Genomic DNA, 23,192 nt, shown 5'->3' on the forward strand with positions numbered 1-23,192 from the left:
CTTCTGCTGCTTCGTTTTACCGATCGGTGGGGGTCTCAGTGCTCGGACCCCCACCAATCAAAACTTCTGACATGTCACTATGAGATGTCAGAAGTTTGAAGGTTTACTTGCCCTTTAAGCTTCATCCATATGGAAAACCCCTGTGGGCACCGCAAAATGTCACTCAGTAGTTTTCCGCTTTAGCCCCAAAACATCACACAATCCAGATACTATTCAATATCTGCATCCACCGGCAGCTCATGCACCTGCTATGGGGTCCCTGAGAACAGGGGCCGAGCTCATTACCCCCTTCCTATTGGTTATATAAAGGCTGGGACGGGGGTAGGGAAAACCTCGGTCATCTTGTCCCAGAAGCGAGGGGTGTGATGTCATCACGCAGGGGCCCGGCTTTGGAACTGATGGTAATCTCTCGATACAATGACAGAACGCTATATATCAGGTGTGTCAGGATTCTGTGTGGAGCAGAGGGGCCACCTGCCCAGTACACTGATTTCTGCTCCACCTGCGTGTGCGGTTTCCTGAGCACCCAGGGGTGCCTCCCTGCCTGTGAGGTGTGCTTGTGAGGACATGAATATAAATAGCGCGCTGAGCCCGCAATGTGTGTTTTTCTTTAGATATAAGGGGTAGCCAGGCATATTGCTGCAGGGTCCGCTCACACCTTATATGTTCCTCTGCTGCCGTCTTGGGTGTGTGAAGTAATAATTACAATCCCGGAGAGCGGGAGAGACGTTCTAATTGTAAATAATGAGGTAAGAGACACATGAATGGGGTGACTTGGTGGCGAAGATACAATACGATGGTGAGGGGAGGGGGGCTGTCCGATGCCAGATTACCCGACCCCTTTGTTCTGCTGTTTTCGGCCTCCGCTGGTCACACATCAGCCTATCCTGCCCCTTTAAAACAACTGTGAATTCTCTTAGCCATACAGGTAGTTCTAATAGAGCAGAGGAGATAAGCGGTTCAGACACACATATGCCGCTTATCTCTGGGTAAAACAAAGTAAAAAATCCATCCTGTGCAATCTGTTTCCCTAACAGGAGCCCTCGGTGCCTAACTTTTTATTTTATTTTTTATACTGTATACTGTGCCAACATGTTGCGCAGTGCTGTACACAGATTGTAATCGCATCATTCTCTGTCCCCAAGAGCTCACACTCTATTTACACACATGCTAGGGATAATTTCATAGGCAGCCAGTTATTGAGGTACTTATCAGGAAACCCATGCAAACATGAAGAGAACAGAGAAAGTCCACGAAAAAGTTGCCCCGCTCGTCTTCAAACCCATGTCCCTAATGTTAAGGCCTCGTTCACACGTCGCGTTAAAATGTGACCTGTATCTGAACGGCAGAAATGAAAGGCTTCCCCTCTGACTTCTGCCGCGGATGTGTCGCGAGTTTGCAGCGGATCCGTACAGAGATTAGTCCCGTTGTCCTCTCTGTGGATTCCACCGAAATAAGTTTCATGCTTTTCAAAATCGGTGCAGAAAATTTCCGTAGCATGTGAACGATTGACATACATGGGATGCGGATTGTCATCAGACTCCACGTGGATTTTGGCAGCAGGTGTGAATAGAGTCCTAGACATTGTGGCACCGTATAATAGACTGGACCTGCACCTGTAAGGCCTTGTTCACACACTGCAGGTTTTACATGTATTTTTCAACCCAAAAACAGGAACGTAAACAGAAGAAATATATAAAGGAAGGGCTTACAGGTCTTGCATGCAAAATCTGCATCAAATCTGCACTGTGTGAACAAGGCCTTATAGGATCAGGGGGGCAGGCCGCAGACTGTCCTGGAGGGTGTCCAAATAAAGGGAAGAAAAATGGCCTCTGAGTGTAAATCAAGACTTCCAAATGCCCCACGTGTCAGACTGCGCCCCCCCCCCCCCCCCCGTGTCATGGAGCGCCGCGACCTTCAGTTGATCAGATACAAGTGCGACGTCTCAGCAAACGTCAGAGGGCGGCTCCTCCTTCATCCGCTGATCTGACCGCTATAAAGATGTCGCCGTCCTCACCCGTGAGAGTCCAAATCCCTAGACAGATCTGGAGATCACACGTGAAATCCTCTTATGGCTTATCGTTTCAGGTGTAGACAAAAAAAAGTCATGACACAGCTTTCCTACCATCCTGAATGGAAAATGAGACCTAACGGGATCTATCACATCATAACTAGGCAGATGCACCATTCAGGGGTCCGGTAAAGCTGGGTGATAACGCTGTATAGTTGTAGGTCTGATGACTAGTCATATTAATAGCTTGACAGATGATCACAACTCAATATTTGCCGTTCAGGACTCTAGGAAAGCTGTTTTTGTGTCACCCAGCTTTTCCAGAAATAAAAATCCTGTTCATCCATTTCTTAGATACGGCTTGACGGGATCCTTCAGGGTTGCCACCCAACTTTCCTAGACTCCTAAATGCAAAATCTCCTGACTCCCGGATCCGTTTGCTGCGCTGCCGGGTCACAGAGCTGATTTTCCATTCGGGACCAGAAAAGCTGAGTGACAACCATTTATTAGAGCTTTGCCGGCCTGAATTTGGCGCGTTCCCAGCAGATGGTACGCGGAGACGTCCATGTCCAGGAGGCAGGGTGCGGGCTGTGCAATGTGTAGAATGCAGGTTGGGGGAGGGGGTTTGTTTATGAGAACAGTGTTTCGTCATGGGGGGAGGGGGGGCGCATTCCCACAGACCGGTCCACAATGCGTTTCTTATTGTCTGTAATGTTACCGTGCTAGCGGCTATGATCAGGTGATACGTGAGCGCGCCGTCTTATCGTGAGAAAGATAATGAAAGTTCCCGTGTCTGTAGAAAACCGCGATCGAGCCTCCAATATCGGAAGATCGGATGAAGATGAATAAATACGGAGTCACCGCTGCTCCCCCTGCCGCCAGTCCTCCGGGTAGTGACATCGAGAAGTCCCCTCGCTATGGCAGCCAATCACTGAGCAGCACTGTGTAGATCCTCTAGCGAGGGACATCACATGATTATGGCAGCCAATGATACATCTGCACTGTGACGTTGATTGGCTGGCTTAGTCATGTGACGTTTAAAGGGACATCACTATGCGGCGGGTGGCGGTGGTGGAAACCATCGTCTGTAGGTAAATTTTCTTGACCTTTTCTTCAGCACATTAAAAGAGCTCTCCACAAAGGATTCTCCCAGAGCTGGGACCCCCCCAGTCACTAGAACGGGGGTGCCGAGTCAGTCTATGGGGCTAACGGATACCCGAGCGCTGTACCGGACTGTCCATTTCATAGACTTTAAAAGAAACGGCAACACTCATGCTCGACCGCTGCTCTATTCAAACACCTCCAAAACCGCGGTCGTGCGATGAGAAGGGACAGGGGACTTGGGAGGGTTCCGGCGATCAGTGGGGGGTCCCAGCGATCATATATTACTACTCTAAATGTCCCTTGTGGGAAATTCACACGGATCTCGGAGACCCCCTTTAATTCAGTGAAGGAAAAATCATACAAACAAACATGGATTCCCCTGGAAGCGGAACAGGAATAGTCACAAGAACTTCTTCTTATGGGATTTCCCAGTTTTATGTCCATGAAGCTTAATCATTGTGTGATAAAGTTCTGCAACTTTCTAATAGACTTTGTGCTAAAATTCCTCACTGTTTTCAAGTTCTCTGCATGCTGTCAGTGAATGGAAATTTTTTTTTTTTTTTTTTTTTTTTTTTTACGTCCAGAGATTTGACAACCCGTTCCGATCAGGTCCTGCTTGCACAGCTGAGGGTTTGATTGCCTGGAGTGGACACAGTTGAAGAAAACACAACTAATTGGGGAGTATTCACATGTCGCGGTTCTACGTTTTGACCGCCACAAAGTTAACACAGCCTTACAAAAACTGGGCCGGGATCCCACTGTTTATGGCTTCTTAGTGGGCAAATAACAGACTATTGGGTCCATTCACACCTTGCATTTGAGCTTCGGTTAAAACCTCCTCTGAAAACTGCATGCGTTTCGATGTTCAACATACATTCAGTGACTACCAGCGACGTCCTGCCACTACTATTGCGGGGGCTCCAAATCCAATCACAACAGGGTTAGCAACACCATATGGGGCTACATGACGCCGCCATCTCAGGGGTGGGGTGGGAGACATTGCTCTTCTATATATATATATATATATATGACATCTGCAGTCGGAGGACTTGTGTGGGGGGTTGCAGGATACAAGTAGAAGTGAGTTGAGCTTGAGGTGCCGTTTTGATTCTGCCGTAGGGCCCTCCTTTATTACTTACCTTCTTTTGAGGACTGAGCCGCTGAGATCATCTCGCAGGAATAGCAATGGATGACCGATGCGTCTCCGTCCAAATTCCTACATAACGTGATTTATTGCCGGGATAAAGGTCGGGGTTCTTTATATCCCAACAAGCTGCATCAATAGAACAATAAATTCCTTTCTGTTATTTCTAGATATCGGTGAAAGTGGAGCGTATTGCAGCGTGTCGTGATAGGCGTCTTATCAAATCTAGTTCTCAGATTTCACTATTGATTACAATTTGATGTCGATTATTTCATGTTACCTTCCTGATCTAGTGGACGTTCCAATATTTGCCTTTATCGGAAAGTAAATCCTTAAAGTGAATGTCATACAGAGCTCCGAATCCCCTGCATAGACACGGAGCTGAATGATAAAATTCTATCTGCCTGCAGTCACCACTAGGGGGAGTTCAGGAGTTTAATAATTAAGTCCTAATGTATGCAGTAAGCTCCCCCTAGTGGCAGCTGCAGGCATTCATCTTTAGCTCTATGCAGGTGTTAGGAGCTCTGCGCGCTGTAGAGATATATTCTATTATTACATACAGATATTTGGCTAGGACTTTACATAAATCTGTACATTGGCTCGCAGACATTTGCGGCCGACCATAAAAAATAGCTGCTAAATGACATTTCATGTGATATTGAAGGCTGGATTCCTCCGTAGGGTAAGAAAAATATAAGAAGGGGGTGGAGCCCGGAGTGCGAAAATGTGTCGTGGAGATACAGCCGCGAGCTGCTGCAATGTAGAAACCGTACTGTAACCTATCCGTATCCCCTTATTAGATATGTGGCGTGTTTTGGTTTAAGGGCGAGGTGTCCGTGACATCTGTGGGGAAACCAGAATGAATAACACTCCTAACGGCAGGGACGCTCCGGTTTCGGGTCTGGTTACATGATGACGCTATATTTTTACATATTAACCCTTCTGCTGCTGTCAGTATATGAGTATATCTCTGCTGAGTGTATTACAGAGCACTGGACCATACACTCTCGTTCAGCCGACCGCTATTCCTACCGACCTCCCCTTACACGATCGGTTTGGCCATAAACATTTAGTGGCAGCTTTTCTCCCGTCAGAACAAAGGATCGGGCATGTTGAAATCCAACATGCCCGATCCTTCTTTACCCCGATATCCGGGGATAGCCAGACACCCCCATACACTTTAGATGGACGACCGTTCTCGCGGGATCAGCCGCCATTCACCTGTGTATGGGCGCCTTAAGGAACAGTCACTTGGCAGCGTATTTTATCCTCCTCTGTACACAGATCTTCCCGTGTCTTATTACAATACCTGGTGGTGTCATCTGTGTTTTCTCAGTGACCTTTTGTCTGGTGTGACTCATCGCTCCGATCTGGAATGGGATAACAGGCGGAGCGGACGGGAACGGATGTTGAACATATACTTAGGACCTTTTTAATTGAATGTCTTGCTCAAACATTGTAAGGCTACGTTCACACGCAGTGAGCAAAAACGTCTGAAAATACGGAGCTGTTTTCAGCCGAAAACCGCTACTGATTTTCAGACGTTTTTTTAACAACTCGCGTTTTTCGCAGCGTATTTTACGGCCGTTCTTGGAGCTGTTTTTCAATGGAGTCCATGAAAAACGACACCAAAAAGGTCCCAAGAAGTGTCCCGCACTTCTTTTGACGAGCCGTCATTTTACGCGCCGTATTTTGACACGACGCGTAAAATAAAGGCTCGTGGGAACAGAACATCGTAATTCCCATTGAAAGCAATGGGCAGATGTTTGTAGGCGTATTAGGGGCGTTTTTTCAGGCGTAAAACGCCCGAATTACATCTGAAACCACTGCGTGTGAACATGCCCTAACTGACCGCGAGAGGTTTACGGAGGTTCAGATGTGATCATCCGCTCGTCTACCTACAAATATTTAACTGTAGAGCTGAGGAACTGAGAGAAGATTCGTTTTCATGGTATCGATATAAAAAGTTCTCAAAGTTTTTGTCTTACAATCCGAGGTATTCCCATCGATCACATTATGGCACATCACTTCGATTTAGCTTTATGATCAGTTGGGGTTTGGCCTCTGGGATCCTCACCGATCACAAGAACGGAGGGACCGAGGTCCCTTTGGCTCATTCCCTGCACAGGTAATGGGTCTGTGTTAGGGAGAATTCACACAGGGCGGATACGCTGCTTAATAGCACTCAGCGTATCCGCCCTGTGCGCTGCAGGGAATTCTGGGCGAAAAAACCGCACCAAAGTGTGGTGCGGTTTTTCACCTGGAATGTCCGCTGCGGAAAACTGCAGCACTTCGCCGGCCTCTTGGGATGACGTTTCATCCATGTGACCACCGCTACAGCCTGTGATTGGCTGCAGCGGTCACATGGGATGAAAGGTCATCCCAGGAGGCCGCGCTGGAGGAAGAAACACAAACTCCTGGGTAAGTATAAGATTTTTTTTCTGAGTTGTGTTTTTTAGCGGTGGAACCTCCTCATTGAATAACCCGCAACAAATCCGCAGCGTTTACGCAAATACAACTGACATGCTGTAGAATAAAATTCAGCACCGCAGGTCAATTTCTGAGCGTTTTTTTTCCGCTCCGTATCTGCGCGGCGTGCGGATGAGATTTGTTCACTCTCGCCCACTTTGCCGCTACGGTTTGCATCGCTGTGAAGGTTTCATTAGGGGGGGTCACAAAACTTTTGTATTGAAGATTGTTGCTGTAAACCGCCCCGTGCACCGTCCTCGCATCTCCTCATATTGACCTCTTTTCTTTGATTATTTTGCAGAACCTCCGGGTCCGCAGTGTCGGGGGATCCGAGTTTTACACCCGACTCTCATCCAAGTTCAAGGGATCTCTAGGACAGAAGTTCATGTTTGTGGATGGAGACAAAACTATGTGCGGGTCTTACAGGTAACCAGCTACAAATACTACGGAAGTGGGTGGGTTTGGACCATCATGGCAGTGCACCTTGGCGAGGTAGCCCTATACGTTATGGGCAGCCCCCGATGAGTATCTAAGAGACCTACACATATTACAGATGATTTATCTTAGAAAGGTGGCAATATGCTCGGTGGGCAATCCAGAGATGGCTACACATAAAATAGGGTATTTTCTGGATTTTACTATTGATATACCTTAGCAGCAATATAGAGGCCTTATATTGGGAAGAAAGAGACCGGTATAGTCCTACTTTATCCACTACAGCAGGAAGATAAGATGGGCCGGTGTAATTATGAGGGGTCTTCTACATGTTGTATGCCGATATGATGATAAACTTTACCTAATGGCTTCACTTTGTTTCCTAGCTTCACCTGGTCAGCAGCGAGGATTGACCGAAATCTGATCACTGTGCTTTCTGGCCAAGTCGTGGAGACCTTTGACCGTCAGTTCCAGGAACTTTATCTCCTGTCCAAGGGAGTCAGTCTGAAAAGTGTCCCAATGGATAACGAACCAGAACCAGAGCCAGTGATCCAGCCGCCCGCCCTGCCCGCAGGAGCTTCAGAAGCCATTGCCCGGAAGCTATTTAACCCCAAATACGCCCTGGTTACCGTCAAGAGTGCCAGCGAGGCCGGAAAAGATTCCAAGCAAGGAAATGAAGTTGCCAAAAAGATCATCCCCAAAGCTCGAATATTTACAGTAGAGCACCAGACAGACGAGCGCCAGCTCCACCCGGCCCTACAAGACATGGAAAAAGCCAATATGTTTGAGTATCTACCCACATGGGTAGAGCCCGACCCAGAGCCGGGTAGCGATATCTTAGGGTACATTAATATTATTGACCCAAATATCAAGAATGCGCAGCCCTCCCAGATGAACAGAATCAAGATTTGTGACACTTCACAAGCGACCGCTCAGTACATGCAGCAGAGCAGGGACAATGAGATGATGAAGCAGCAACAACAACAACAACGAGAGAGTCCGTCTTCTAGTAATAACACGTCCAGGCAACCGAGCCAGACGGAAGAATCCGAACACGGGCGCGTCCCGTCCAAACCGGACGACCCATCCAAGGAGTCTGATCCTAGTGTGGGTCATCCTGCCAGACAGACTAGCCAAGAGCATGGATCGAAAGCCAGCTGTACAAAGAGTAGTGCGTCAAGACAGGACAGCCGAGATGGATCTCCTCCGGGTACGGTGCCGACAGAAGAATCGGCAGCGGCAGATGACCCGAAGCCGCATAACAATGAAGGACCAGCCGAGATCCCTTCTCCACAAAGACCTCTAGAAGGCATCGCGTCGCTAGCTGAAAATAATCACCTTGTGTCCAATAACGCAACGGGTGGCAAACCGCCTCCGGTGCCGAAGCCGAGAACAATTCAAGTCCCGGACTTTATCAGCATGAAGAACGCTTTAAACGTCAAATCTCCCAGCACAAGCGCGTCGGCGGAGGAAAACACCGTGCCGTCTGTCAATGGGGTGGACGCCGATGGAAGAGAAGCCGAAGAGATGGACATCCTCGTTGAAAATGGACCCAATGACCAAGACGAAGATGACGCCGGGATGTTTAGGTCGTGCACCGAAGAATGTTCATCCAGCGGCTCCGGTTCTTTACCTCCCTCCAACGCCTCCTCCGTGTCCGAGGAATATTACCCATCTGCTTCCTTGCACAGGAGGAGCTCTGAACGTATGACCAATGGAGAGCGTCCGGCGCCGCACCGGAAGCTCAGCGATGGCCACATTAGTAGAGGAAGCTTCTTGAGTCCTCTCAGCATCTCCCACACCTTGGTGGAAATGAATCCTTCAGAACATGGGAAGAAGAGAACCGTGCTGGAGGAGTATGTACTGTCCAGTAACCCCTTACAAAGGAATGACCGGATTTACGCTTCGGACCCTTCTCAGGTGTGTATTGATGTCAACGAAGGTGATCTGTCCAATATGACCAGTGATTCGTAGAACGTTCTTTATTTATTATTCCTGGGTTGATGGACGGACTTCATAGAGCGGTTAACCTGCCCCCTAGATCCAGGCGTCTTGTCACTTCTGGGTGGCGGTACCATTGCAGTACTTTACGTCACCACCAATTGACCATCTCAGGTCAACTTCTATATGGACGCACAGGTTGTCGGAGTTGCAGTAGTCGGCATTGTACCGACGACCTCCATGTTGTTGTAGACCCGTTCTCTTCTCTGTCTGTTATCTTTTTCTAAGACTGAATACAATCGGTGTTCCGACCTCCGTCATGGCTGCTCCGGCTTGGGATGGAAAATCTAAACCAGGTCAGACTGTATTTTGGGCACCTGCGCAGTGGGATTACGGCTGCTGAATATCTTATGAACCTTCAGTATTATATAAGAAATAAGTAAGGCCCGGTTCACATCACGTTTTTTGCCTATGTTTAACGTATACGTCGGTAGATTTTTCCCGGTATATAGTTGAACGTCGGCGGTCGTCATAGACTTTAATGGTGGCCGTTAAACGGATACCATTAAAGTCTATGGTGACGTATAATGTAAACGTCATGAAAAGCCCATGACATATATAAGCCCATATAAGAAGTTGAAGGGTAACGAAGTGTCAGTGACGGGTCAGAAGTTTGGATTGGTGGGGGTCCGAGCATGGAGACCCCCACCAATCGCTAAAACAAAGCAGCGGAAGTTCTCGTGTGAGCGCTCAGCCGGTTCGTGTCTGTTCGGCTTTTTCCAGTAATCAATGTATCGTGTATGGACTCAATAGAAAGTCTATGAGCCTGTCCTCCGATACATCGGCTTTCCGGAAAAAGCCGAACTGAAACAAAGCGGCTGAGCGCTCACACGAGAACTTCTGCTGCTTTGTTTTAGCGATCGGTGGGGGTCTCAGTGCTCGGACCCCCACCAATCCAATCACTGTGACATATCAGAAGTTTGCTGAACGCTTAGTTACCCTTTGGGTAATGTTGCTCTTCCTTGTGCTCATTTGGAGTAATTTCATGTTTTCTGCTGCTGTTTAGAATTTTGCTGGTTGCCCTTGGAAACAGACAGCGGATTATCTCTTCCCCCCCGTCAGACGTGACTTATTAGGAGTTACGAGGACATATCCCTTTAAGGGTGTATTTACATTAGTCGTTTTTGTTGCAATTTTTTTTACCACATTTTTGTTTGTGGTTCTTATTTTTTGGGAATTGCTGCAAATCCGTGGCGGCTTTAACAAAAATAGCGCGGTTCTGCCGCAATTCTAAAAACGGCCACAAAAGCGACTCCTCTAAAGAAAATCTATCAGATGCTCTATAGCAAATCCGCCAGTGTGAATGGGACACTCTATTCTGATTGGCCAAGATTCACCACCTGTTCGTGGGTGCAACTAATTCAGGCGCTAAAGTACCGCTGCCTCTTGGCCAATCATATAAGGCACGTTTTAAATTGGCGCCACTGCTGATTTATTTCTAGTTCGGCATATAATAAAGGTATTTCCTGGTGAGCCCAGACGTCTGCGCTCCCACAATGCACTGCTCTCAGGAATTAAGTAGAATTCTGAATGCAGCTTTAGACCTGAATGGAGGAGAAAACCCTCATGTAGCCCAGGATCAGGATTTTCAGAGCTAGGCCTCATGCTCACGGCCGGCCGCGGGCCCCCTTTTTGGGCTGTGCCCCTATACAAAGGAGCACGGCCCGTAAAAAACGAAAAGTAACACATGCTCCATAATCCCCGGCACGGACACGCTTGCGAAGCAATACGGAAAGGTGTCCGCGGCCAATAGAACCTGGCGTGTCCGTAATTGCGGAGATTTTTTACGGGGCTTTGCTCTGCATTTTCTGTAGATTTTTAACTGCGACTTGTAGTAAATTGATGTTTTAAAGTGAATTTTCTTTGAAGTTTTGCTGTCGTAACTGAATAATTTGCTCCCGCCGCGCTGCCAGACCGGTTTACACAAAAACAATAAAATGGCCGCCCTCTGGATCCTTTGGTGTTTTCGAGCCTTTCTTGACCTGCAGGCAAAGTCCCTGAACATGACACATGATCTATACGTGACTATAGCGGCTGGAGGCTGATACCTATACCCCGCATTGTACCGCGGGTGCAGATGATCTACAGTTCCCAGCATGCAATGCTTTGGTGGTCAGGCTACTATTCAGATTATTGCGGACAAAAGCGGGAGGATCCCTAGCAGCCAATCGGATCACTGCTTCAAATTGAAGCTAACGCTCTGATTGGTTCTTATGGACACCACCACTTTCTGTCTGCACTTCTCTTCTGAATAAGCCCCAGAGTGACGGATATGGCCGGGGTGTGGGCAGGGCTGCTCCACAGGTTGGCACAGCTCCGCCCTCCATGTCTGCTGTACACCGTGTTCTTGTTTACCATGGCACATGATTTCTTATGTATTTATATGAGGGCCTGCTTCTGCACGTTTCGGGGATGGTGGTGGTCCTGGCAGCGTCCTGTGTCAGCGTCCTGTGCCAGTCTCGGTTATTTTTAGTAAAATGCAGTTGCAGATCTTGTTATATATTTATAATACTGGAGTCGTCTTATGTGGTATAGAGGCCTTTACACCCCTCAGGCACCAGGAGGCGCTACCTCTGCGCCCGCCATAGCGACACCCCAATAATGGAAAATTAATACAAATACCAATAGGGTCTTTGTCAGACCTCAGTTGTGGTGCCCGAAGTTACCCCATGGGGTGAGTATTGAAATCTGGAAACTGTGACGAAATACTCCGGTCCTCTCTGCTGTGACTTCAGCCCCACAATTCATGCCCGCCGCTCCCCGCCGCTAAATAGCACCAAAGCCTGCGGGTGAGAGAATCTGCCTGGCGCAAGTAAAAATGAGGTGAGAAAACGGGGCACACGGGAAACTTGCTTGTCACCCAGTGTCTCACGACCGACTATTCAGGGATTTCTCCTTGGCCTGTAAACTCTGCTTCAGAGCTGAACCGCCGGACTATCAGACAATTTTCTGCTAATCTGGTATTGAGACGATTTTTGCCCGCCATACTTGCAGGTATTTGGCGCTACAGACTTTAGACGGGGTTTTCTGGTTTCGGCAAATGTTTCTTTTTTTTGCCTAATTAAAACTTTTATTCAATTTTCCAATACATTTTCTGCATTAAGTTCTCACGGTTTTCAAGATCTCCGCTTGCTGTTATATAGTAGGAACATTCATTGTTTACTCCCAGTGGATACAATTCTGTCCTGGCCATGCGACGGACACAGGCGCTGGGGTCGTTACAGTTCGTTGGAAGACACCGCTCTGATTCAATCATTGGCCCGTGTAAAAGAGGCTCGAGGGCTCGTCCACACGTAGCGGAATTGTGGCCGGAAAATACGCAGCAGAATACGGTAGCAGCAAAGTGGGTGAGATTTTACATGTCCTATTTTCCTGCGTGTCCCCCATCCCTCCATAGACTTCAGTCTATGGGGGATCCGTGACCACGCGTCCCGCACGGGTGCCCCTCGGACGTGAAAAGTTGCGGTTGTTCACATCCGTGGTTAGTTGCGCTGGTTTGAATGTAGCCATAGGCCCCGTGCACACGACCGTATTTTCATCTATCTGTAAAAAAAGAGGGAGGCTACAAATGATGTCACTGTGAAAGTGATTAAAATCATTTAAACATTATTTAATTTTGTGCAGCGGCCGCCTTGTCTGGAGTCTCCATCTTGTTTCTTTTGTAACGAATAAGAAAGTCGTTACTCCTTTAACACCTTCCCGACCGCCCACTGATTTTTGGCGTCGCTGTAGATCAGGCTGATGAGCGCTCGTGTAACTAACAGCTCCTGATCTTAGAGAAGCCTCCTGAACACAGCTGGGGTCGGCAAACATTCGGACCCCAGCTGTGTAACCCTTTGATTACCGCGGTCCGTGACCGCGGCATGATCAAAGGGAATTCCCCTCTTTGATCGCATCATCGGGATTCCAGTGATGCGATCAAACAATGGGGAATCCCTCTGCAGTCAGCCCTGAGGACCTACAAAGGACCCCAGGGCTGTCTGTTCCGTGTGCCTGCTGTTCGGGCACACTATGTGCTGCCCGATCAGCAGCCTGTGTCATAGTGACACAGTGTAATGTATTAGCGTACAGGAGTATGCTAATACATTACAAGTAAAAAATAAAGTTACAAATAAAGTTATCCCTTGATGGGATTAAAAAAAAAAAAAAAAAAAAGTAACAAAACAAATAAAGTCCCAAAAAGAGTCTTTATTTTGCATTAAATACATTTTATTGCCCCTACACTAAATAAAAACAAAAAACTTACGCATATTAGGTATCTGCACGACCGTAATAACCTGAAGAATTAATCTAATGGGTTATTTAGCGTGAAACGTGAACGGGATAAAAAAGAAACAAAAAAAAAAACTATTCCGAGAATCGCTTTTTCCTATATTGACGCCGTAAAAAAAAAATTTTTTACCCCCCCCCAAACTGTGGGAAAAATAAAATACTATTTCTCCCGCATAAAACAAGGCCTCATACAGCCACGTCAATGAAAAAATAAAAAAGTTATGGCTGCTGAAACGCAGAGAGGCAAAAACAGAAAAATTGAGCTGGTCATTAAGGTCTTTTCAGGCCCGGTCATGAAGGGGTTAAGACAGGTTTTTATGTTTCTAAGTTGTTATCTTTGACCTTGTGAGGAAGGAGCAGGGAGTGAGATGGGAGGAGGGCAAAGATGCATGTGAGACTGCCTCCCCCATCTTACAGGAATGTTCTTGCCAAGAGAGATCAGGCGCCTGCAAACCTGATGTGTGAAGAATTACAATGATGGATCCGGAATGTATCGTGTGTCTGTAATTGGCTGTATGTTCACACGCACGGTTTTCAGACGTAATTCTGGCGTTTTACGCCTCGAATTGCGCCTGAAAAAACGGCTCCATTACGCCTACAAGCATCTGCCAATGCTTGCAATGGGTTTTACGATGTTCTGTTCCCACGAGGTGTCTTTTTAGGTGTCGCTGTCAAAATACGACGCGTAAAAAGACGCCCGCGAAAAAGTGCATGTCACTTCTTGGGACGTTTTTGGAGGCGTTTTTCATGGACTCCATTGAAAAACAGCTCCAAAAACGGCCGTAAAATACGCCGCGAAAAATTAGTTACAAAAACGTCTGAAAATCAGGAGCTGTTTTCGCCTGAAAACCGCTCCGTATTTTCAGACGTATTTTGCTACTGCGTGTGAACAGAGCCTAACAAATATTGTCACATTGCCTCTGATTGGTTAACCTCAAGCCTACGCCCCTTCTGAATGATATTATTGTAATGGAGTTTGTCCATAAACGGCAGAGAAGGATTTTGAGCATACAAAGCGCGGTCTCTCGTGTCATCTTTTCTCTCCGAGATAGAATATATATATATTCTATCAATCGATCACCTATGATTTGGAAATTGGATAAATCACTGGAGGGCGGCTATCGGTTGACGTACCCGTTACAAATTTCAGTCTAATATATTTTGGCCCATGATTGCGTTAAGTCACCAACATACGGACGGTTTACGGATGCACATCTGTAGCCGTCTGTATGTACGGAAGCTTCTATGGGAGAGTCTGTGCCGTAATTACAGACGAGAATAGGACGGGTTCGATCATTTTTTCAGCACGGACACCAATCAGTAAAAATATTGAAAGGTGTCCGGGGCCAATAGAAACGAATGGGTCCGTAATTACTGATGAAATATACTCTCGTGTGCTGGGGTCGGTGTAACATTATACGAAGTACTCCAAAGTATTCTACAAGCCATTATACTGCTTCAAGTCCTCTAGTGGGACAAGAGTAAAATTAGGTTCAAAGAGGACCGGTCCCCTCTCCTGACATGTCTGTTTTAGTTCATATCTGTATCCCCAATGAAATAACAATTTTAGATAATCTTTTCTTAGAAATCCACGTTGTCGTTCCTCTGTTACTCCTCCTAGAAATGTATGAATAAATTGACAACTGGGTGTTACCATTCCACCTTGTCAAAGGGGCGTTTCCCTACACACTGTGAGCACTGATTGGACAGTGTCAGTCCGTGTACACCCCCAACTAGTAACACCCAGCTCTCAATTTATTCATAAATTTCTAGGAGGACCAACAGAGGAATGGCACAAAGTAAAGATGTTTCAGAATTATAATTTCACGGGAAATACAATTATTTACTAAACCAGACCAGTCAGGAGAGGTGACAGGACCTTCTTAAAACACAAAACACCTTTTTTTTTTTTTATAAATAGTTTTGGTACCGCCGCAATATTAACGGCCAGTAGAATAAAGTTGACGTTTTGCCGCAGGTTGTAATTCTGTTGTTGGATGTTATAAGGATTTCTGCTCAGATTATTGTAGGTGAGTGATTTCTATAGAAAGGATTTGGTTTATTACTTAGTTAGAAATAATGTTTGATGATTTCCTCCTGACGTTTGGCACTTGCCTATTATAAGAAACCGCCGGCCCTTCCTGGAGATTTGCAGGTCCCCTCAGAGCACAATGGTCCATGTGACACCGGTCGTGACTTCCTACATTGGTCATTTTTTTAAAGAAGTTTTATCCAAATGAAGTTTCATCGTTGTATAAACTTCTGTAACATTGAAAGTATATTACAATTTCAATTCACCATTTTTTTTTTAATTACTGCTTGCTGTCAGTGAATAGAAACCTTTATTAGTTACAACAGAGGCTAAAAACCTGCACAGCCCTAATACCTCTCACAGCTGAGGATTTGTTGCAATTGTATGGTCTAGAGTAGACAGTCTTCTATGGATTCCAGGCTGATACATTCTACCTACGCTGATACACTGTAACAAATGATCAAAACAGGAACGAGGTTTGTGTTGCTGATGTATTGTAGGGTCTATAAGAGGGCACCATCTATTGCATCACATGGCAGTAATTGTCATGTAGCCCTAGCCACAAGCTGACATAGAAGGCAAGTATAAGTATATGCGACCAGTTACAACCTGTGCTGATCAGCCACTTCCAGTCGTCACAAATCACTGGATGATATTTTGTATATGTACAATGGGGGTGGTGGCCACAGTCTAGCAGTCGTCATGGTATCGCAGCTCCGCTCCATTGAAGTGAAATGTGCCGAACTGCAATACCACACACCACCTGTGTACAAGTGTGGCACTGTTTTTGGAAGAAAGCAACCATGTTTTTTAAACCCTGAACTAAACATAAGGAAGAAAGCACAAGGGATCCACAGCAAAATGCCATAGGTTCCTTTCTTACCTGGGTAAAGAGCCCGGCTGATCATCCCTGGCATAATGATAAAGATCATGGGTAACATTTTCAGATAACTGGCAAGGATAGACCCGGCTTTAGCATGGCTTAAGTTCTTGGCTGAGAGCGATCTCTGCACGATGACCTGATAAACGAGAAACCAGACTGGTTAGACATGAGCGGACGTATTCGACAACCATTAATGCCAACTTATAATACGTGAGCCACAGGACAGATAATCAGATTTGTCATTGAGCTGTGTATGTGCTGCCCCCTAGTGGCAACATAGTGTGTGGCAGTTTTGTCTCCGAATAACAAGCCACCAAATTCAATAGCGTGAAACTGGATCATGTCCAGGTAGACAGATCATTACAATAGCGGATTCTGATATACTGTAACAAGCCCTGCACCTGTGTTAGCTGGACAGTCAAAAAGTGTTATAGATCTGGCCCCTTTACATCTGCAGGGTATAGCACAGCCTCCAGCATGCTGCATGTTATCGCCTTGACTTGTTGGGGTCTTTGTTTAGGGGGGCACTGACTAATATTTACCTTGCTAGCTTTGAAGAATTGCCGCACGGCTTTACTAACCCGCTATCCTTCTCTTCCTGCTCTTCAAGGGGAAACCACATTTCCATTACAGTACAAACGGCCCCGCTGGAGGATACGACAGGTTCCACTCCCATCCTGGCTCCAGGAGCGGCATGGACATGGGCAGGGCCAAGAAGGAGAGTATGGAAGGTCCCGGAGCGTACCGTCAGCTCAGTAGGAAGTCTGACAGCCCGGGGGCGAGACCAGGATACTGGAGCGGCAAGGACTATGCAGGCAACTATACCAGTCCCCATTCTCACGGTCCCGTGCCACCCAACAATGTGACCACTCCCTTCGGGATCCCGTACTCTAAGCTGTCCCAAGCAAAACATCTGAAGAACAAGATAGGAGCTGGCAGCCTGGACTCTAGGAGGAGAGGGCAATGCCCTCCCGGACACAAGGACCTCTAAATAAACTCCCATGGGAAGTGGCGCTACTCTTCTGTAGTCCTGTGTGGGCACAGGTTCATACTGGCATGCAGCCATACACTGCGGACTGTGTACTGAATAGTACGCCCAGGGGTTGGGTAATGCCAGCTATGGTGTAATAAGGTTCTTTGCTGCTGGAATATGCCACCGGTGCTGCTCGGCCGTACCACCACAGACGCGCTAGCGGGCCCCAGATGTGTACGTGCTTGGTGAGGCTTGAGGGCATCTGTTGGGGGTTATTGAACGGTCTTTATGATGCCCGTCGCTGCAGGGTCTGCGTTTAGTGCACTTCTGCTCTACCTGTTTACAGTCTTATTCCCACCAGGTCTTTTTATGGAGACGCGATAAACTTTAATACTATAGGGTTAAATCTATGCGGGTGCATCAGAGTGGGTTTAATGACCCGTTTTTTCGATAGTGGAAGAAAACCTATTTCTATCACTTGAGTTTGTGGCGGACAATTTTTTTTTTTTTATATGGGAAATTAATTAAACGTTTAAGAAAGTGACTTAAAGGGGCATTCTACCCTTTAAGAACATGAGTGGGTTTGAAGTGCACCTACCGAGTACACACAGCGGAGGCAGCCATATTTGTAGATGAAACGGTATTGAGACCGGAGTTAGGCCACGTTCACCGAGTGATCCCCACCAATCCCAAGATCTCCCACAGATAACACGTTTATGGAACATGCCCTATTTCTCCGTTTTTCCCTTAAAGGCGTTGTCTCACATCATAGACTACCCCTTTAATAGGAGAGCCAGCTAGACCTTCAGAAAAATCAGCTGATTGCTTCAGCCTGCTGTACTATTTCCCTACAGTGGCCTCTAGAGGGGAAATATAGTATTACATGGCCATCTAGGTAATGGACGCTCTGAATCCCTCCGAGAGCCGATCTTGCCACTCTGGCTCAGAAGGGCCGGCGTAACTCCATCTATAATGGTCCGTATGATTTAATAGGGCATATTGACTTGAAAGAGGAAAAGGTTTCTATGGCAACACAAATAATCATGAGACTCCTCTAGTCCCAGTTCGGAAACAAGTGCCGGACTATCAGAATTTCTGGACTGTCTGAGGCTGGATTAGAGGAATTATACGGTCTACATGTCCTTTTTGTCATAAATGGCTGCCGCCGCCGCTGTTTGCAGTGATACGGTTCTCTTCTATGTTTTTTGTAACTTCGATGCTGGTGACTGCAAGTGTTTTGTTGGACGAGTATTTTCTGACCTCGCCACAGACGGTGGCGTTCGTTTTCTCCATTTTATTGATGCGAGTCCTCCGAGTACAATGACCGTCAAAAATGGCGACTTCAGTAAATTTTTCGATTTCGCTTAGACCGCGCAATTTATTTTTTTCCCGTTTTAGTTGACGCTCAGGTGTATGTATGTGAATATGTAACTTTATGTATATATATGTGTGTATGTATATAGCAGACCGGGGTGTGAGGACAATTGCATCTTACAGGGTACAACGTACAACACCCCCGTTATATAACATTCCCCTAATTCGTTTCTTCATGTTAACAGAAAAAAGGCTAAGGCTATGTTCACACGCGGTTCGGCGCACCTTGGCCACGATGGTATTTACTGTATCGGACGGATGTTACATTGTAGGGATCGGGATTATAAAAAAAATCCCGTTCATACAACGCAGCACTTCCATTTTTCGGCGTGCCCTCTCCCTCGCATTTATGTGGCGTTTTAGGCCACTATTGACGTTAATGGCGGAAAAGGCAGGTAAGAGCCACAGTACAGCGGTCAGAACCAACTACCTTTCCTGAAACTGCTGCCGCCAATTGTGCAACACGGTTTTTCGGGTACACTAATAATAGGCTCCGTGACCCGCTGCCTGTGCGGACGTGTCCTAATGGACGCTTGCCAGTGCATAATAACGGCGGCCATTTTGTTGACTATGCAAATATTCAGCTACTCTATTCTAGTAACATCCAGGAACATTCGATATGCTAGGCCTCGTGTCTAAAAAACAATGCAGGCAAATAGTGGAGATGTTGCCCATAGCAACCAATCAGGCGACCGCTTTCACTTGTCCAGTGCGGATTACAGAATAAAAGGAGAGATCTGATTGGTTGCTATGGACAACTACCATCCTCCTGTATAAAAACCAGTGTGGAGGTGTTACCCACAGTAACCAATCAGATCACTTTTTATTTTATAACCAGCACTGGATTAATAAGAGCTGGAATCTGATTGGTTGGTATGAACACTGTACAGGACAGACTTGGTAACGCAGCCCCTATTGGGAAACCTATCGAAGGCCAATGATCATTGCCGGGTTGTAGCTGCCGCCGTCTGCCGCCACTTTTAGGCACAGAAATCTGTCACAGTGCGACAGGCAGACCGCACCCTCTTATAACAAAAATGATAATTGTTTCGGTAAATGTGTGGTAGGCCTTTGTAAATATCAAAATCTGCCCCTCGTCTGCTTGACATGGACCTTTGTTGCTTGCGGACGGATAGGCTGCCTCCGCTGGCTGTATGTGGCGGACGCGTTACATGTGTATATAGTATTTGGGGGCAGCTGACTTTTTTTTTTCTTTTCTATTATTAAAAACGGTCTAAAAAAATATTCTGGGAACAATACAGGTTTTGCCCGGAGAAGGGGCGCTCCACCACGCTGATCTCCGTACCGGTCCAGGCCTATAACAAAGTCCTTTTCCTTTGTGGGCCTAATGTGATGAAGTCATGTGCCAACCCTGTGACTCGATCACCTCATGGCCTGTACCATAGCAGGAAGCGCCAGGGCATAAGCGGGCATTGTTATATCTGTATAACGGGACAGAAAGAAGGGGGGGGGGGGCTCCGCTTCTTCAGGCAAAACTTTGTTTTTGTGCAGAATTTTCCTTTAAAGTAGATGACATTTCTATCCTGTATTAGATCGCTGCTGCTCTGTATAATTCTACTTGTGCACTTTAAGAGTAAATAGTTTATCATGATCTGCGGAGTCGCCAATGTACAGTCAAATTATAGTTAAAGGGGTAGTACAGAATAAGAAAAACATGGCAGATTTTTTTTTCCCGGGAAATCGTGCCATCCCTGTCCATGGGTTGTGTGAATGTGGCTGACTTGCAATACCGGACACAACCTGAGGACAGGGGTGGCGCTGTTCTTGTAAGACGTCACGGTTTTTCTAATCTTGGACTGCCCCTTTCAAGCGGTTGTCATCAGGAGAATAAAATAATAGGGATATGGACTCCATAGGGGGAGCGCAATGGTTTTTCCTATGAAGTCCTTATAGGCATAATTACCTGATCAGTGCACCAATACCAGGCGGCAAGGATGGTTAACCCAAAGGTCATCCCTGGCCAAGGCAGGTCGCCATTGACTGGATCACGGAAAAGATGCATGGCGTCAGAGCGGGGGAGGTGACAGGTGGTATTCGGGATAACCAGGGATGGTATGGCCGATGCATAAGCCTTTTCTAGATTTTGGTAGCCCCCAATCTTATTGAACGCTAGATAAAGACAAAGAAATAAATTCAAAATCTCATATTAAAATGTGAAAACAAAATAGATGTTTAAAGGGCTACACACACGTAAAAAACTATAGCGAGCTGCAGGCAAAACATAGCGGTGGCGGCCATATTGTTGGAAATGTCTGAGAATTCAACCTATGATCCCAAAACGATATAAAGATGTCCCCAATGGATCACAAATCGGGGCTCAATGGGGAAGATTGATCAAAACTAGTGCCTGGTAAAAGAGGAGGAGTTACGCATAACAACCAATCACAGCACAGCTTTCACTTATCCAGATCAGTTTAAGAAATGAAAGCTGAGCTCTGGTTGCTACGGGCAACAAGGAGAGTTTTTCTGTTGACGTAATGTGACATATTTTAGTAAACACCCAGAGTCCATTCTGTTCGGGGATGACAGCCACTTGTCAGGTGATTGATTGACGGTCGTCCGTGTTCTGTCACAGTGTGTAAGGGGAACTCAGTGATACAATTTGGGGCGAGATGGTAATAAAAGCCCCGGGGCTGCATTGTATGAGAACAAATGGCTTCTAACATGGCGGCTGATGAGCGCGACCAAAGAAACGTCTAGACGTTGTGAATGTAAATAAAATGGCCGCTCGCTCTGCGATTTACATTCCAGATGTTGCAGTGAATAGAAACATTGATTCTCATTTTGTGCTGATATTTTATAATATTTTTTTCTCGTGCATCCGAGATCGGCGGACGATGTTTTCTGGGTTTCTCAGGTTCCAGCTGTGATAATCTGCAGAGTTTTAAGACTATTTTTGTATGTTGTAAAACTGTTTTTAAGATATTTTAAATATATGCTGTATTTAACCGCGTCTTGTGTCATTTCATTATTATATTATCATTATTTTCATATTTTTATTTTATTATTATTATTATTATTAGGCTTTTATCTAAAAAAAAAAGTATCAGATGAAAAAAACAAAACAAACTCCTCGTATTACATGTATGTGGATGAGGCCCCCCTGGCCCTTGTCCTGGATCAGTATTGACGACCAGATGTCACAGTATAGAGGATGCCCACAGTGGTGCACAGGAATAATGCTCACTGTGATGTCACCGCGCTGGGATTGTGAAAACAATGATGCAACCGTTCTAGAATAGTGCACGCAGTACATAGATAATGCACATGGTGATATCACAGGACAAGGGTAAAGTGATGTTACGGTATAGGGGTAATGTATACGCTGATGTCACAGCACAGGACTAATACACAGTGATGTGTCAGTGCAGAGTTATGCACACAGTAATATCGCAGCGTGGTGTAATGCACACAGTAATTTCACAGTGGGGGGTATTGCACACAGTGATGTCACAGTATATGTGTATGTGTCATTGTAGGGGTAATGCACACAGTGATGGTACAATGCATTTTTCAATTTTTGCTTGCAACCAAATCCATTGTACCATCACTGTGTGTATTATATCTGTACTGTGACATCACTGTGTGTATTATATCTGTACTGTGACATCACTGTGTGCACTACCCCTGTACTGTGACATTACTGTTTGCATATCACAGTACAGAGGGTTATCACTGTATTATTCCTGTACTGTGACATCACTACGTGCATTATCCCTACGTGGTGACATCACTACGTGCATTAATCTTGCACTGTGACATCACTATGTGCATTATCCCTGTACTGTGACATTTGTACACAATTTTCTCCAGGTTTTTGCACAAATATCCTTTTTAGTCACTCAAAGGAACTGGGACACAACTAATACTCTGCAGTGGTGATAGAGGTGGGTTATATATATATCCCTGTAGTACAAGCTCTGGTGGTTGTCCATTCATTCCTGTGGATCCACCACATACAAAAGTGTCGTTCTCTGTCCAGTCCCTTTGTTTGGGGTGTTGTATGTCAGCAATGTTTTGCATTTTCCTATGCGGCCGGGATAGTCTGCTGAGACTTTTCTGTTTTAATCCAAATACTCCGGCCCATTCTATCTCTAATCATGTCCCTGAGTAAACACGGCGCGGGCCTCTTAATGCAAATTCTGCCAAAGTAGAACAGGTGCAACGTGCAAATATTCCGTCATATAGCAAAATATCCACAGTCTGCACACACGATACAGGAGCAAATAAACAGGAGCGTCATTCAGTGACAGCAACCCAGTCTACTATATGTAATCAAGGGCAAAATAGAAAGGGGGCTTCCTTATCGAATACGGGACCCCGCTCTGATTCCTCCATCTCCGTAATCCCAAAACTAATTTTTTATTCCTACCCAACCGCCAACCCATAAATCTCTGGTCAGATCTCTCGTTTGGTATCACCGGAAAAGGGGCAAATCCTGCCCATTCCCACTGCCCACAAGGCAGTAGCCAC

At 46.2% G+C, this 23,192-nt stretch overlaps 2 protein-coding genes across 3 annotated transcripts in view; one reads left to right on the plus strand and one right to left on the minus strand.

Annotated features, from left to right (window-relative positions):
• The window catches only part of FAM83G (family with sequence similarity 83 member G), a 37,677-nt gene extending 16,005 nt beyond the window's left edge, over nt 1-21,672 (plus strand). For both annotated transcript variants that reach the window (XM_075830613.1, XM_075830614.1), the window contains exons 3-5: nt 7,030-7,154; nt 7,550-9,083; nt 16,962-21,672. In XM_075830613.1, coding sequence (XP_075686728.1) covers nt 7,030-7,154; nt 7,550-9,083; nt 16,962-17,342 — 2,040 coding nt within the window. In that variant the 3' untranslated portion in view covers nt 17,343-21,672. The remainder of the gene's footprint in view (nt 1-7,029; nt 7,155-7,549; nt 9,084-16,961) is intronic.
• Nucleotides 1-23,192, minus strand: part of SLC5A10 (solute carrier family 5 member 10) — an 86,774-nt gene that overhangs the window by 47,900 nt on the left and 15,682 nt on the right. Inside the window, exons 7-8 of the mRNA XM_075830615.1 lie at nt 20,623-20,828; nt 16,352-16,487 (exon numbers count right to left, since the gene is read on the minus strand). Of these exons, the coding sequence (XP_075686730.1) occupies nt 16,352-16,487; nt 20,623-20,828 (342 nt within the window). The remainder of the gene's footprint in view (nt 1-16,351; nt 16,488-20,622; nt 20,829-23,192) is intronic.

The sequence above is a fragment of the Rhinoderma darwinii genome, chromosome 6, assembly GCF_050947455.1.
Source record: "Rhinoderma darwinii isolate aRhiDar2 chromosome 6, aRhiDar2.hap1, whole genome shotgun sequence".
NCBI classification, from domain to species: Eukaryota; Metazoa; Chordata; class Amphibia; order Anura; family Rhinodermatidae; genus Rhinoderma; species Rhinoderma darwinii.